Raw genomic sequence first — 17,724 nt, forward strand, 5'->3', positions numbered from 1 at the left:
ACATCATCCATTTAATCATTCGGAGCAACGAAACGTAATATTTGTGTTACCTGAATTGCCGTGGCATCGCCATCAGGTCCGATTTATCGATATTAGTTTTCATTCATATCACTGTTATCACTAAAATTATCTTCGTTGATACATTATTCACTCATTAAAAATTCACCTGCTCCCCTACTCAAGGATTCTGTGTCACTTTTTTCGCCCATATTCAGCTCAGTTTCAATATACGCGATATTCAATCCCGCCATGTTTACGGACGAAACAGCTGACCCGCGCTCGCGGAAGTTCAAGACCGTTGCCTAGGCAACGTCAAGACAGATTATCTCTCTTCCTTTATTCCCTAAGACTTGTAGATTGCACTGCATGTTCATAAATGCCTTATAAACACTTCACTGATGAGAAAAATAAAAAACTATCGCGCAGATCGCAGACGAATGCAGATAATGCAGCCGGGCGCTTTCGGGTGCTAAGGACCGGAAGGCTAAATGAACAATCGGGCGCTTTCGGGCGCTAAGGGCCGGAAAGGGTTAATGTTGTCATCAGCTGCCACTCTGAATACTAATGCTGTGCCAGCATACAGTGAGCCACCTGGTGACAAATGAGCGTACCACTACAGCTCCAATGGTGAAGCATTCTTAAATTCAAACCCTCATTATTGTAGAAGACTTCCTCGTAAACAGTTGAGATTTTCTTCTGAAGACGCGGAGCAAAGTTCTCTCCGAAATGTGAAGAGTTTCACCTTTTCCTTGACACGGCACTAGCCCAAATGCCCACATCATATCTAAAAAAGAAGATCACTGATTAATCTAATCAAGCATACCCTTGAAACATTGGAGTCTATGAGTTAGTTGCAAATTTTATGTACTTTGGTTCTCTAGTTAGAAAGAACGGTGGCTATGAAGAAGAAATGAAGCATCTTCTGGCAATAGCCAGAAGCTCAGTGATCAAGCTAAACAAAATATGGAAAGATTCAGCCCTCACACGCACAACTGCAAACTCAAGCTAGAGTGGATCCTAACTTTTCTGATAGCAAAGTATGTTACCGAGACCTGGATGCTCAAATTAAGAGACTGGAAGAGAGTCTGCTCTTTTGAAATGTGGGCATACAGAAGGATGCCCAAAGACAGAGAACCTGGAGAATCACGGCCAAGGCAGCCACATCATAATGTCACTATAACCTCACAAGGGTGAATGAAAAAAAAAAGAGACTGGCACCTTGCTACATCGTGTGTGCTGTATATGTAATTATTCTATTTTTTTTAAGTCCTGTACCCGTACATTAACAAGTCGTTATCAATCATGTTTCTCAGTAGTTACTAGATACTTGTTAATTTAAACTCATTTATATGCAGCTTTTAGTAGGAATAATGCATGCTAAAAACTTAACGTTGCAGACTTACCCATAGAAGGTTTACGACTCTGAGGAGGGGGTGGAGGAGGCATCTGACGGTAGTTACTGTTAGGACTTGAGGATTTTAGGCTGTCTGAGGTGGACGACCGTGACCTCAAGTTAACAGGCGATTCTCCACCCGCAAAACTTGGAGGACGAGACCGGGTCTTCTTCTCGGGGGTTATGGACCCATTCTACGAATACAGACAACTGTTAGGCAAATGCAACTGATTATTACACTGTGGAGGTTATTTTTCAAGTAGGTGGTTTCTTACCCTGTCCTCTATTATTGTCTCATCGTCAGAAAAGTCTGTCGAGCCTTCATCTTGCGACAGGTTCCAGTCGATGTTCACATTGTCAAAGTGACTTTTCTGCCTCTGCAATGCATGCCTTAACTGAAATGGAAACATAATGATGACAATCAGTTTTATCTACAGTACACCTGTTGCACATCTCAAAGCTGTTTACATTCTAGAAGTTGCCATATTTACGGGAGCATAAGACATACTTGTCCTTTTAGACAGACAATGAATATATGAGGGAACATCGAAACAAGAAGAGGGGAAAGAAGGAAATATCAAGATTCATGTCCATAGAAACTGTATTAAAGAGGGTAGCATTACTAGCAAGTAATGACAAAAGAAGAAGCTAAATTTAAAATTGAAGAACACGAGAAAATTGCTGCAAAAATCAGACTGCAAATCTCGTTTGAAAAGACTGAAATGATGCCGACCTTCAGAATTGAAACACCAGCCATTTACCTCAACAATGCCAAACAAATTAAGATTGTGAGTAAGTTCAAATATCTAGGGGAAATTATAACCTGGAACACAAAAGAGAAAACATCGATCAACAGCAGAACATCTAAACCGAAAACTTCACAGCCAACTTATTAAAAAAAAAAAAAATCTCTCTCCATGAATGCTAAATTCTGATATTACAATACAGTCGTAAAACCCGAAGCAACTTATGCTAGTGAAACACACTTCAAGTTGAACATTAAATCAACAACCAATAAATTGCAGAAAGTAGACAGAAGAATAATCAGGACAATCATCAATAAGAAACACCAAGTCGATGGCCAATACAGATTATTACCTAATGAAGTGGTATATTGTGAAAGCGAATCAATAATAGATACAAGGAGAATTGCCCTTTCTGTCATATATTCAGACTGCCAGAAACCCGACTAGTGAAAAAGTTATTTAGTTACTTCTGGAAAAACAAAACAAAAAAACACTTGGTTCACAGAGATCATAAACGATTTAGAAGAATTAAATTTATCAATGCTTCAAATTAAAGGCAGAGAAGAGAAGAGAATTCTAAGGAATTAACACTTGCGCTTCAAACTCATAACACTTGAATGAAGGAAGTACACCATTACTGACAACCAAAGGGCAGCCAGGTCTGACAGGATGAAGGTTTGGAAGAAGAAGAAGAAGAAGAAGAAGAAGAAGAAGAAGAAGAAGAAGAAGAAGAAGAAGAAGAAGAAGAAGAAGAAGAAGAAGAAGAAGAAGACTATTTAATACTATTAGACTTTAATGTATATGACTGATTAAAGTGTTCCAATAGGGGCGTAAAAAAAAAAAGGAGGGGGTATGGATGCAAGTGACAACCCCTCACCGGGCGAGTTGGCCATGCGGTTAGGAGCGCGCAGTTGTGAGCTTGCATCCGGGAGATAGTGGGTTCGAATCCCACTGTCGGCAGCCTTGAAGATGGTTTTCCGTGGTTTCCCATTTTCACACCAGGCAAATGCTGGGGCTGTACCTTAATTAAGGCCACGGCCGCTTCCTTCCCATTCCTAGGCTTTTCCTATCCCATCGTCGCCATAAGACCTATCTGAGTCGGTGCGACGTGAAGCAAAATAGCAAAAAAAAAAGACAACCCCTAAACGAAAGTTGATTCTGATGAAGCTGTCAAGTAGAAACAAGCTCATCAGGGAATAAAAAGGAATGAGTGTGCAGGAGTTGGGATTGATGGGAGCAGAGTCCATCTGTGTGAAGACAGCAGTGTAATGAGATGGACAAACATAAAAACACCAAAGGACATGTCTTTCTGCTGCTCTATCCTCCCACACTGATCTGTGATAGTGTTCATTCTATTGTGTGTTCCTGTACATGTTCCCATGTTTGTTTTTATTTTTTTGTTTCCGAATTTGGCCAACTATGGATCACATAGAACTTCAGACTTATTGGCCTTTCTTCTCTTCTCTTCCCAAAACCTGTTCATTCTTTTGCTCATCATCTTTCTTTCCTCTTTGGAAATGATCCGTTTGGGTCTCCATTTTAGTGGTTTCTCTTCAAATGATTTAAACTGTCAACTCTTCTTCTGAACTCTCTTCTATTGTGAATTATCTCTAGTGTAATTCCAACTTCTTCCACATCCCACTTGACCTCTTCTGCCAACTTGGATGTGATCTTTGATCCCCTGATTTATTTGATGATGATGCTTGCTGTTTAAAAGGGGCCTAACAGCTGGGTCAACGGCCTCTAATGGTACAAAATGAGACGAGATGCAATGACAATCCATTGTTTCGAATTTAAAACGTGATGATGAAGAATGAAAGGGTAATATGAATTTAAAATAATCAGCGGAGCCAACTCATAATATTGAAAGTTAAAAATAATTCCAAGATCGATCCACTGGCTAGAATTCAAAAAGATGACAATGAACAATGATTATGAACTTAAAACAATCAGTGGATCCAACCCGCAATGCCCCACCTTCCCAGAAACTATATTGAAAAGTTAGTCCAAGGGACTGCTTACAAAGCACAATTCTGAATCGATGATTCTTGTTGTCTAAAGGGGTCCAAAATCCAGGTCAGCGGCCCCTAATAATGGTACATATCATTAGGAAAGTAAGAACCATGATATTTCTCAAGTTGCGGTACTAATCAAGAGTAGCGTAGACTGGCGGTGTTCCGAGCGTTATGGTACTACTCACAAGTATTGTACGTCGCACAGGTAACGCAGACCTATGGTGTTTCTCACATAACGACGTCACTCGTAGGCAACGCAAACCAATGGTGTTCCTCACATAGGTGTACTAATCACAGGGACTCTTACTATCCTGTGGTGTTTTTTTTAATTATTTCTTTGCTATTTGTTTTATGTCGCACCGACACAGATATGTCTTATGGCGACGATGGGACAGGAAAGGCCTAGGAATGGGAAGGATGCGTCCATGGCCTTGGTTAAGGTACAGCCCCAGCATTTGCCTGGTGTGAAAATGGGAAACCACGGAAAACCATCTTCAGGGCTGCCGACAGTGGGGTTCGAACCTACTATCTCCCGAATACTGGATACTGGCCGCACTTAAGCGACTGCAGCTATTGAGCTCGGTATCCTGTGATGTTCCTTAGATAGTGGATACTAATCACAAGCAACATAAGCCCATGGTGTTCTGCATATAGTGGTACTAATCATGGATACTGTAAACCCATAGTGATCCAACCACTAATGCTACTAATCACAAACCTATTTTGTACCTAACGTAATGGTACTACTCGCAGGTAAAGGCGACTCGTGGTTTTCTCCGCATGATGGTACTAATAACAAGTAGTTTTATGGTTCTAATTCAATCATCCCTTGGTTGCCCCTTTTAGTCACTTCTTACGACAGCAGGGGATACCGTGGGTGTGTTGTTCATCTGCGTCCTCCACCCACAGGGGTACAATGTATCTGAAGATCATGTCCGATTAATTATTCTGGCTCAGGGACTGGTTTTTCGTGTTTGTCCCAACACTTTCCTATTTATATTCAGACACCACACTACACTACCAACTACCACAGAAACATGGAACAGTGATTATATTCCTCCATATAGGGTTGGTGTCGTGAAGGGCAGCCTGTCGTAAAACGGGGACACCTCCACATGATACAGGATTGTGAGCGACTACAAAAGTACCTTGATGAAGTTGTGAGATGGACAGCAGACAATAATATGTTAGTAAACAGGGTTAACAATCAGGGTGTAAGTTTCGCCAAGATGAAAAGTCCTACAAGTTTCAATTACTGTGTACTTCATAGGGACCACTATAAATACTTAGCTGTTAATATCAGGAAAGATCTTCAATGAGATTGTAAAGAAAGGTTACAGATCTCTTCGTATGGTTACGAGGATATTTATGATTTGTAGTAAGTATATAATGGCACAATTTGTTCTGGGTGATTTCCGAAAAAGGAGTAGTTTTGTTTCATCTAGGTGGAATTTCCCAATATACTGGTTGTGTAGCCAGACAAATCGTGTGGTCCCAATGTTGGTGGTATGCGAAATATTCGAAAAAAAGCAAAAAGGGAAGAAAAAAGGTAAGAGACTTGTGCAAATTCTAAGGCATATGATAAATTGTTTAAGAGTCAAGATGATTCAGTTTAAGGATAAGCCATTGTTTTTAATGTTACCAAGAGTATCATGTGTTTTTTATTATAATATTTTTAGCCTGAAGATGTTTCACTAGGAAGAGACGAAACATGTCCCTTTTTAAAATAAAATAAAATAAAAAGGGATAATGGTGTACAATATTATAAAGGTGGAGTTACTCAATTTTTTAAAATTTTTTTTTAAGTTGCTTTACGTCGCACTGACACAGATAGGTCTTATGGCGATGATGGGACAGGGAAGGACTGGGAGTGGGAGGGAAGCGGCCGTGGCCTTAATTAAGGTACAGCCCCAGCATTTGCCTGGTGTGAAAATGGGAAACCACGCAAAACCATTTTCAGGGCTGCCGACAGTGGGGTTCGAACCTACTATCTCCCGAATACTGGATACTGGCTGCACTTAAGCGACTGCAGCTATCGAGCTCGGTACTCAATTATTAAGACCTATCTTGTTGAGGTTGAAAATACGGATTAATTATGAAATTTATTTCTTGTGGAAAGGAGTAGTGTTAGGAAAATGGAGTAGTGTTAGGAAAATGGAGTAGTGTTAGGAAAATGTTGCAAACTTCAAGCTGAGAAGACTTGGGAGTAAGGAGACGAACTGCTCGACGAAGCAGTGTTTCCAGCTGTCAATCCATGCACAATAGTAGACGAATAAGCTAAAATGGAGTTTTTAACAGCAAGAAGAATAATAATATGACGAAAGTTGCATTTCAAGAGGACAAATTGAGGCAAATATTCGTTTACAGGAAGAGGAATTAGGGATTGGAATAATTTACCAAGAGAGAAAATAAATAAATAAATAAATAAATAAATAAATAAATAAATAAATAAATAAATAAATAAATAAATAAATAAATAAATAAATAAATAAATAAATAAATAAATAAATAAATAAATAAATAAATAAATAAATAAATAAATAAATAAATAAATAAATAAATAAATAAATAAATAAATAAATTAATTAATTTTGAAAATTTATTGATCTATCTATTTATTGCCAAGGCTTATGTCTAAACCCAAGAAAAGATGAGAAACGTGGAAGTAGGTTGAAAAGATTATCCTGGGCATGGAATCACCAAAAGTGGTTTGACATCCATGATATGGCAACTCTAATATGGGAAACACAAAAACAGACGGCGACAGAAGAAGAATACATTAATACATTTTTTTCTATTTGCTTTATGGCGCACCAACACAGATTGAGAAGGCCTAGGAGTGGGAAGGAAGCAGCCTTGGCCTTAATTAAGGTACAGCCCCGGCATTTGCCTGGTGTGAAAATAGGAAACCACGGAAAACCATCTTAAGGGCTGCCGAGAACCCACTATCTCCCCGATGCAAGCTGCACAACTCTAACCACACGGCCAACTTCCCAGGTTAGTTTGAGGCATGCTGTAGTTGGATGGACAACCAAATGCACCATACCTACTCCATTTCCTCTCAGAAAAGATCTATTCACTGATTGATCACATGTACTGTATACATACCAGCTCTTCGCAGGTATGATGACCTCGTTCCTGAGCGATGTCCATAGGAGTCTTGTCCTGAGCATTCCTCAAGGCTGCATCAGCTCCCGACCGCAGAAGCAACTTCATGCATTCTGGTCGGTCGTGGAGAGCACACAAGTGCAGTGCTGTATTGCAGCCAGCATTTTCTGACGAACCACTTGGCCCCGTAGTGCGATCCAGAGCCTGTGTCGACATGTTCTGCACCAGGAAGTCTACCAAGTGAAGCGAATTTCCCATCTCGCGTACAACAGCCAGATGCAGGGCAGTTTCCCCAATGTCCTGTAATGATAGTAAAGTGGATAAAATTAAGTACTTAAGAACTGGTGTTCTGTATGTGAACATACAAAGGAGTTCAATTTAAAAAATACTTTAATACGGTGACACATAAGGGCATTTCTGACAGAATGAAAAGTTTCGAAGGAAATACACTGAAAGGGTGTCGCATTTGAAGTACCTAGGAACTGATTAACACAGGTATGAGATCCAGATGTAGAAAACAAAACCAAAATCAGCACTGCAAGAAACACACTTGTGACTCAAAATTTATTGGTGTATTACGAAGTGTTGTAAGTTTGTGTGTTACAGGTGCTACTTTACGGTGTCAAAGGATGGGCACTAAAGGCGCTGTCAAGGAATCAACTGCAAGCCAATGAAATGTTAGGGTTTCGCAGAGTGTTCAGGATTCCATAGGTAGATTACGTTGCCAAAGGGGCGAGCTGGGAAATCTTGTGAAGTCCTAAACCTTGCAAAACACAGGAAAGTAGCCACGTTTTGTCATATTTTTGAAAAAGACACAACCTGATACAACTGATCACAGAAGGAAAACTAGGACATGACTGAGAAGATTAGCCTGAGCGCTGAACCTTTCATATCCACAATACGGCAACTCTGATATGGAAAACACAAAATAAGAAAACTTACTCCATGATGGTCGCCAAATTTCTGTGAGGAGACTGCACTATAACAATAATCTATATATATAATTTAAAAAACAATTCCTATCCTCGCTGCTAGATTCATTCCATTCCTGACCCGATCTAATGAATAGAAACAGGCTGTGGATTTTCATTTTCTCATATAAAATAAGAGTTTTGTCTGTAGATTGCTCAGAATTTAAAAGTAATGGTATTTCCGTATTGGTCATGTCCAAAGTAACAAGGAAATGCACTTTTTAATTTTCTGTAATTTCTGTCTGTCAGTATATATATATATGTATGTATGTACGTACATACATACAAGCATCACGAGAAAATGGCTGAAGAGAATTAAATAAAAATCAATACTTAATGTTGGGGAATGAGCCACTACAATCTAGACCATAAATAATTTTATTCACGATGAGTGAAATGCTAGTTTAGGGGAAGGCCTAAATTTAATTCTCAAATATTTATGTTATTAGTGGTCCTATTGATAAATACTACAAAAATAAAGTTATATATAATTAAATTTCTGATCATTTATGTCTTATACACTTTTACTGTACCGGCTGTAATAACAGACGGTCATGAATATGGATTTTTGTTGCTAAGTCCATATTAATGCCAAGCCACGATAAAACAGGTAAACGGAGTTTAAAGAAAATTGGTATTGGGAAAAGTAACTAGTGTCCAGGCTATAAATGATTTTATTCACCCTAGAAGAAATGATAAGTTTAGGGGAAGGTGCCTAAAATTTAAGGCAGATAGAGAGTGTCTGCCATTATCAAAAAAACTGCCCCATTCAATTGTGACAAGCAGAAAGCAAGTAGGCCTCCCATCATGGTGAAAACTCCCTAACCAGTGTTCACATGAGAAAAGAAGTATGGAGACTTCCCCGTCGCGTTTCTGGAGGTAACGTCAAGAGCTATGCAATTTAACACACTACTTAACCTACAATTCTGTATACAATGAAGAATTCCGTAGCAAAGCACAAGTACATCAGATAATAATAATAATAATAATAATAATAATAATAATAATAATAATAATAATAATAATAATAATAATAATAATTTCGTGTGGCTATTTCTAGCCGGGTGCAGCCCTTGTAAGGCAGACCCTCCGATGAGGGTGGGCGGCATCTGCCATGTGTAGGTAACTGCGTGTTATTGTGGTGGAGGATAGTGTTGTGTGTGGTGTGTGAGTTGCAGGGATGTTGAGGACAGCACAAACACCCAGCCCCCCCGCCATTGGAATGAACCAATTAAGGTTAAAATCCCCGACCCGGCCGGGAATCGAACCAGGGACCCTCTGAACCGAAGGCCAGTACGCTGACCATTCAGCCAACGAGTCGGACATAATAATAATAATAATAATAATAATAATAATAATAATAATAATAATACAGAAAACCCTCGATTTAGCGGAATATAAGGTACTAAAGATTTCTGTAAAATCAGAAGTCCATTAAATAGCGAATTTTAGGAACTGTATTGACAGTAATGCACTTGACTGGGAACAATTTTATATATTGGTACGTACCACTTTACAGTCGAGTCAGTTTAGAAAAACACGTTTCAGTTGCTTTCCATTTGTATACTTTTCCTTGATAATTATTAATCAGTATTGTTGAAGATACTGGATCTGATGTGGCATCTTTTAATAAAACGCATTCTCTAACCAGTCATAATTTTCAGACCGCTGAAACCTTCCGTCTGAGTCATTTTTCTGATCGCTCTGTAGAACATCTCCTCCTGGCTTACCTGGATCACCTCTATCAATGTCTAGCCACTGCTCAGTATCATTCTCACTGCAATTATTATCTATTTGCTTTAAAGTTTTACAAAAGTCAGAGGTTTCTGAACCTCTGGTTCATTTCTATTCAATAAGTATTTTAAAAACACATTTTCATTATCTGTATTTATTTGTCGGATTATATCCATTATATCTGAAGTCTATTGGATCAAGAGTTTACTGTAATAATATTAATAATAATGAGACAGGTTCTCGATACTTTCGATACCCTTGATACTCAAGAGCTGTCTGTATCAAATGATACAACTATAGAAGAGTTCTAAATTTTTTCGATACTACGTTAATAGAATACTAACATTTTAAATTTTGTCCGAAGTAGCAGATTTTAAGGTGGTTGTAAAGAGCACATTTGCTCAAATCATAAGTTTTTAAAATAGCAAGAAATTCTGCTCATTTATAGCTTTACTGATCTCATATCAAAAGGAACTTTCACCGGGCGAGTTGGCCGTGCGGCAGTGAGCTTGCACCCCACTGTCAGCAGCCCTGAAGAGGTTTTTCCGTGGTTTCCCATTTTCACACCAGGCAAATGCTGGGGCTGAACCTTAATTAAGGCACGACCATTTCCTTTCCACTCCTAGGCCTTTCCTATTCCATTTGTCGCCGTAAGACCTATCTGTGTTGATGCGACATAAAACAAATTGTAAAGAGGAACTTTCCTCCGAATTTCTGCAGATGTTCTGGTGCTAGTATTATAGGAGATTGCTGATGATGTTCTACAGAGCAAACAGAAAAATGACTAAAAGAGGTTTGAGAAGGAGGACAGTGACAGGGTACAGGCTCTTTCACTGCCATTTCTTCACTTGTTCCACGTTCACTGCTTCAAATTTTCTTGTTGAGATGTTCAGTTTTATAAGTCAAGGTGACATCTTTCTTGAGATTTTTCTCTCTTTCCAGGTCGCCCTGTCACAATATTTTGAGCATTTGTTCTTCTTCTAGTATATGGAGGTTCCTTATACCTTATCCCTTTCAAACAATGAAGTCGTATCTCCAAGGGAATGCCGTCTTCAGAAAGGTTTACAGAGCATGAACTATCTTCATTTTCTGACAAATCATCCTGATCATTTTCTGCACTTTGTATTGAGTTTGAGTCATAATCACCGTCATGCACACATTCCTATTCTGATGAATACATATTTCCGCTAACGACTTCATCGTCTAACGCTTCACAACAAGCCTCAATTTCTTGATCCGTCAGGCTTCTTCCTCTGTTCATTTTTGATTCGACAATACACAACAAACGAGAAAAACAATTACTGGCAGTACACAGGTGGGCGCAGTGTAATAACTTTCCAGACGTAGCGACAATTACATAAAACATCTATCACAGCTGAATTGTTGAGAGAAATGAATCGACCAGGCGAGTTGGCCGTGCGCGTAGAGGCGCGCGGCTGTGACCTTGCATCCGGGAGATAGTAGGTTCGAACCCCACTATCGGCAGCCCTGAAAATGGTTTTCCGTGGTTTCCCATTTTCACACCAGGCAAATGCTGGGCTGTACCTTAATTAAGGCCACGGCCGCTTCCTTCCAACTCCTAGGCCTTTCCTATCCCATCGTCGCCATAAGACCTATCTGTGTCGGTGCGACGTAAAGCCCATAGCAAAAAAAAAGAAATGAATCGCAAGCAGACAAGTAATGGATGACTGCACTTGAAAATAGGAGAGTTCTCAAGCTCATGAAAAATAACCTGACTGTGAAATACCTGGGTCTTTCTTCCATTTGTCAAAATTTTACCCCACGCAAGTCCTCAAGGGTTAAAGATGGGCTTAGTGTTGAAGGTTCTTGAGATTTTTCACCCAATGATTGGATTTTGTGGAACCCTTGTGATGCCAGATATCAGCCTGAGGACTCTGACATCATCTATACAGTCTTGTCACCTTGGCAATGTTACTGGGGTGTGATACAGCAGTAGGGTCCCAGCTCCTTATGGGTTGCAGCGTTGCAGTCATAAGGTTCATGATGTCAACAACTTCTGCAGGTGTGAGTTTCGACTGTACCGATTCTCTCAATCTCTGCTTGAAATAACTGCTAGAGTTTCTACTTCCAAACTCCAAGATGGATTTCAGTCGCATTTCCTTCACCGAGGCACAGTCATCCAACCTGAAGTGGGTCCTCTGCCCAAAAGTGTTGGCTTCCTTTAGGGAGTTTGTTTATTTACAGCCACCCAACACTAGGTGTACAATTGCTGGGTGTATAGTGAACTCCATTACCACAGCAAGGTGTACTAACCCGGCCAGACAATATTTTAATAACCACTACTATTTATATACCAGTATATGGGTGGTTCAATAAGCAAGGTCTGTAGTCACATGGCCAGAGTCCCTAATTGAAGGTCATCTGACAACATGAAAGCTGCAATATCAAGACTATGAAAGCAAATGCCTATTTTTGTGCAATAAAGTGACTGTGGGCATAGATGGACACTGGGGCAGTGTGAGGTTGACCGGGCGTTCTACAGAAATACAACTCGTGTGGGTTGCGATGTACCAGTGATCTCTTGGTGGTGAGGATAAAGGGAGCCACAAGCAAGATGTGCCCCACCAACGACACCTTGAAGCACTGATGAGTGCTTGGAAAAAAACGATCATTAGGGCCAACCTGACTGACAGGATGATGACCGCCAGTGTAATCAGAGCCACTTCCGCCCCTAGAGTGCACACGAACAGTGAACAATACATTTTGTGAATAGGTTCATGTGTCTGTGTTTGTCCGAGAGCTCATTGTCGAGGTTAGGAGAGAGTGTATTGAAGAGGTGAATGGAGAGCAATGATGTTCAGCATTGAAAGTCTATCTGTCTTGTACTACAAAATCGCCATGCTCAAATGTAGATGCAAGGGTGAGCGGGAAAAATCAATGGTTTGTTTGTACACCTGAAATTATACAATGGTGGTGGGGGCAATAAACTACATATCCCAACTGCCATGAGTACTCATTCAGAAGACAATGACAGCTTTGTATATCCATGACAATGCCAATCCTGGACACTTTGGGTGAACAAATCTTCCCTTTGATGCAAGTTTAACACACAGGTTTTTCACGGTTTATACCTTCTACTCTGACCTGTTAGGTCTCCGGATCTCAGTCCCATTGATCACGTGTGGGGGATGATGGCCTGGCCCCGGCAACAACCGCTGCCCAGCTACGCCAAGAGACAGACACTCAGCATTTGAATGACAGGATACCTATCAGATTAGCTGCCTGCATGGCCACTCACTTATTATGAATGTGTTTACTCCCATGTATTTCTACCACCTTCTTGATGACAACAGACTCCATATTTTGATCAATACACTACACGTCTCCATAGCTCAGGCAGCAGCGCGCCAACCTCTCGCTGCTGGGTTCCGTGGTTCAAATCCGGTCACTCCATGTGAGATTTGTGCTGGACACAGCAGAGGTGGGAGAGGTTTCCCTCCAGGTTCTCCAGTTTTCCCAGTCTTTCATTCCAGCAACACACTCCAATATCATTTCATTTCATCTGTCAGTCATTAATCATTGCCCCAGAGGAGTGCGACAGGCTTTGGCAACCGGCACAATTCCTATTCTCTCCGCTAGATGGGAGCTCTATTCATTCCATTTCTGACCCGATCGAATGGCTGGAAACAGGCTGTGGATTTTTATTTACATTTTTCACTATACGCCCTGTTCGTGAGCACCAACTTTGGGATAGATACATGAATTACTGCTAGGTAATCTTCAATATATTTCCACTAGTATATATTACACTGACTCTCATATATCTTACACCTTTTCCTCCCCAGCCAATGGTCGTAGCCGTGTTGAAACATCGGATCCCGTTATATCTCCAAAGTTAAGCAACATTGGGCGTGGTCAGGAGTTGGATGGGTTGCCGTGCGCTGTTGGTGGGGGGGTAAGGTAATGGAGGAGCGGAAAGGAACTGGCCACCCTACCGCACGTAAACTCCGGCTCAGGAACACCTCTGCGGAGGTTCGGACCTGCCTTCGGGCAGAATAACCCTTACAGCCAACGGCCGTAGCCGTGTTGAAACACCGGATCCCGTGAGATCTCCGAAGTTAAGCAACATTGGGCGTGGTCAGGAGTTGGATGGGTTGCCACACACTGTTGGTGGGGGTTAAGGGAACGGAGGAGCGGAAAGGAACTGGCCACCCTACCGCAAGTAAACTCCGGCTCAGGAATACCTCTGCGGAGGTTCGGACCTGCCTTCGGGCAGAACAACCCCTTACCTTACCTTTCCCCCCAAGAAATTCAAGTTTAAAAATTGGGGTCTGAGAGATACACAGGAGGTCAGTAAATTAACTTGATTAAAATTTTAAAAGTAATAAAGCCTAAAGATTTCCCATAAAAGACTGCATGCATTTTATTATTATCATCATCATCATGTTATTAATATTAACACAAGTATTTTATTGTAGGATTCATTTGTAGCCAAATACGCTCCTCTGCAATTTAAGCTTCCTCTTCATGAATTGGGCTATCATGCCACAGCCCACCTTCAGTTCTGTATGGCTAATAACCTACTTTGTCACTGTTTTACGTGCTTTAAATTGTATCATTCTGTGTGGAAGACCAACTTTCTGTTTTCACCAGTAACAGACGTTAAATACTGCCACAATAAATTTTCAGCCATGGCATGACTATAGTGGTTTTCCACAAATTTAATCACTCTAATCTTAAAATTTGGTGCAAAACTTCGACGCTTCTCCATAACTCGCCTGCAAGCAAAGTCACCCTGGAAAGCAAATTAAGGTATTATCATAATAAACTGAAATCTGATCAATGATCAATGTTTCTGACCGTAGTCAGGGTTTACCATTCCAGATGTGATCTGAAAGGATGATTAATGAAATATGGATTGATGAATGATGAATTTGTGGAGTGGGTCTTTAATGGAGTGGTTTCCCGTTGCAACACACTCCAATATCATTTCATTTCATTTGTCAGTCATTAATCATTGCCCCAGAGGAGTGCGGCAGGCTTTGACAACCGGCACAATTCCTATCCTTTAAGTTAAAAAAAGCACAACAAATTACATGGCCAACGTACAAGAAAAAATCTCTTTCAATACATGCTAAACTTCAACATTACTGTTCCATCATTAAACCTGAAGCGACTTATGCTTGTGAAACACTATTTAAATTGAACACCAAAGCAACAACTGATACACTGCGAAAGGTTGACAGAAGGATACTCAGAACAATCATTAATCAAAAACATCAGGTGGATGGACAATGGAGATTATTGCCTAATGCAGTGATTTATAGGGAAAGTGAATCTATAATAGATACGATGAGAAAAAGAAGAATTGCCTTTTTCTGTCATCTTTCTAGATTAAATGATAATAGGATAATAAAACAACTATTTAATTACTTTTGGAAAAGTAAAACAAAAAATAATTGGTTTATAGAAGTTCAGAATGATTTAGAAGAGCTGAATATTACAATGAAGCAAATTGAAAATAGAGAAGAAAAAAGGATTCTCAAGAACAAACAAATAAGATTGTCATTAAAAACTGTACAACACAAACAATATGTCATATCTGATGAAGAAAGGGCAGCCAGGTCAGCCAGAATGAAGAGGTTTTGGGAAAGGAAGAAGATGATGCAAGCTAAATCTTCACTTAATTCTTTGTTAACATAAATGTATTTGGGTTTGATTTAAGTGCTCCAATGTGGACGTAAACTATGTAAATAAAATAATAAATAGATAAATAAACTGAAATCTATCTTTTACCTTACATCTCACACATACCGTATAATGAAAATGCAGTCAGCTCAACAGTGTTTCATTCCAACCAGCTCATTAGACTGTGAATACCCTAGTATCTGGAATTATCAAACCTGTCTTTCACCAAACAAGGGGAGAGATCTGCTGCAACTACAGTAAGGGGAGGATTACAGGAGACAGTTTCAAGCTTGAGTTGAGAGCAGGTATGTATGTGGAAGGGTGTATCTAATCATATATATACAAATAGGTGAAGTAAACTGATGAAAGATACAATCAGGAAGCACTCAAGTCTAAATGGTATATATAGTCAAACTTGTATTGAACAGGTGTACCATTGTAAATGAATTCTTATAAATAATTATTGTCAAAAAATGTGAAGTAAATTATGGAACCAGATATGAAATTTATCACTTGTAATAATACACTGAAATATGACTAAACATTTCTTAAATAAGAAATTAACGTTTAGATCCACCTATTCAATACTTTGTATTCCCAGCAAGCTTTTTAATCTCGTTTATACGTTGTTTGTCCAACCCTTGTCCTGTTTCCTTATGGTGTTGGGTATGAGGCGAGATAAATCTGTCGTGGCGGGTTTTTATGACCGGATGCCCTACCTAACATCAACCTCATCAGAGGAGTTAATGAGATGAAATGAATGACGTGATATATATGACAGTAGGAAGTGAGAGGGTGAAACCCGGTGGTGGCACGTAGCCTACTCCTGTCGAATAGCACCAAGGGGTCTGCTCAAGACTTAACATCCCCATCTGATGGACGAATAGCCATCAACAGCATCTTATGCCCTCACTCCATATGAGCACTGCGGAGAGGTTTGGAATTTAATCCAGGCTTTTGGCATGCAATCTAGTGATTAGAAATTGTATACCACCAACTCCCCTACCCTGCCAGCCAACGTTCTGATAGTGAAATTTTTTAGACCAACAGGACTCAATCCAGCTAACCACAGTGTCAGACCATTTAGACTTCAATGCTTTAACGATCATAGCCACCAGGCGTCTACTAATCTTGTTTATACGCAAGTTATCTAAATGATTTTGCATGAAACAAGTCAGTTGTTCTTCCAGCTCAAACTCATACGCCGCTGTATATTCTAGCCCTCTCCAAAAAGGTGAGAACTTTATGTGGCACAAGGTCAACGAGTTTTGTATGCCCATCTCGCAGTGGACCCAACGCTTGGTGCCAAGTTGTGGTTGAAAGTGTAGGTGCAGTGCAAAATAAGTTGCAGGGTATGGTGCAAAATGAGTTCAATAAAGAGCAAAGGGAGGTCTCTTCCTATTCAAGGAAAGTCACACATATTTAAGGAAATGCAACAACATCCTAATGAATCAAAAGTAAGCATCACAAGAAGTCTCAACATTCCATATTTCACATTAACCACCATTATCGCCCATGAAACTGAAATTAGACGCAGTGCTTCAAAAGTTGGCCCCAGCAGATAGAAGGGTATGCACAGTCACGACCAATGGTATTCTGTAGGAAAGAAGTCACCTCTCCTCCACTTGTCTTACATGACCTTGCTACTGATGCCAGTTCATTTACACAGCTTAATCAATCTAGTTCATTCGTAACAGCCTCTTCCTGTCATGGTTCCTACCTGTTTGTACCAATAATCATTCTCGCTATTTTCATATCTGACACTTTTAGTTTGTGAATAAGATATCCTTAACCGATCCAACTTTCACTCCCGTACAGAGTCGATCAGAAACAGACTGATGTAAAAATAATTTTGCGCGAGCAATGACAATTCGAATGGAAAATCTAAGTTCCCAAGGAGGGAATTAGATATTTTTCCACCAATAGAGCATGTCAAAAAACAGACACAATGACAAGGACAATTCTTCCTAAACTGCAGTAAATATAATTTTAATTAAACATAGTATTTGTATCAAAGTATGTAATGTGTACTACTGTACAAGATTTATTTTCTGTGTATAAATAAAAAGTTAAAATTCATTACACTGGTTTCATATTAACATTTGTTA

The 17,724-nt window shown here is 39.8% G+C and overlaps 1 protein-coding gene across 3 annotated transcripts in view; it reads right to left on the bottom strand.

The window, feature by feature from the left end:
• Positions 1-17,724, bottom strand: part of Asap (ArfGAP domain of ASAP) — a 244,735-nt gene that overhangs the window by 48,623 nt on the left and 178,388 nt on the right. For all 3 annotated transcript variants that reach the window (XM_067154304.2, XM_067154302.2, XM_067154305.2), the window contains exons 10-12: positions 7,263-7,562; positions 1,669-1,788; positions 1,404-1,587 (exon numbers count right to left, since the gene is read on the bottom strand). In XM_067154304.2, coding sequence (XP_067010405.2) covers positions 1,404-1,587; positions 1,669-1,788; positions 7,263-7,562 — 604 coding nt within the window. The remainder of the gene's footprint in view (positions 1-1,403; positions 1,588-1,668; positions 1,789-7,262; positions 7,563-17,724) is intronic.

This window comes from Anabrus simplex, chromosome 10 (genome assembly GCF_040414725.1).
Source record: "Anabrus simplex isolate iqAnaSimp1 chromosome 10, ASM4041472v1, whole genome shotgun sequence".
Lineage (NCBI taxonomy): Eukaryota > Metazoa > Arthropoda > Insecta > Orthoptera > Tettigoniidae > Anabrus > Anabrus simplex.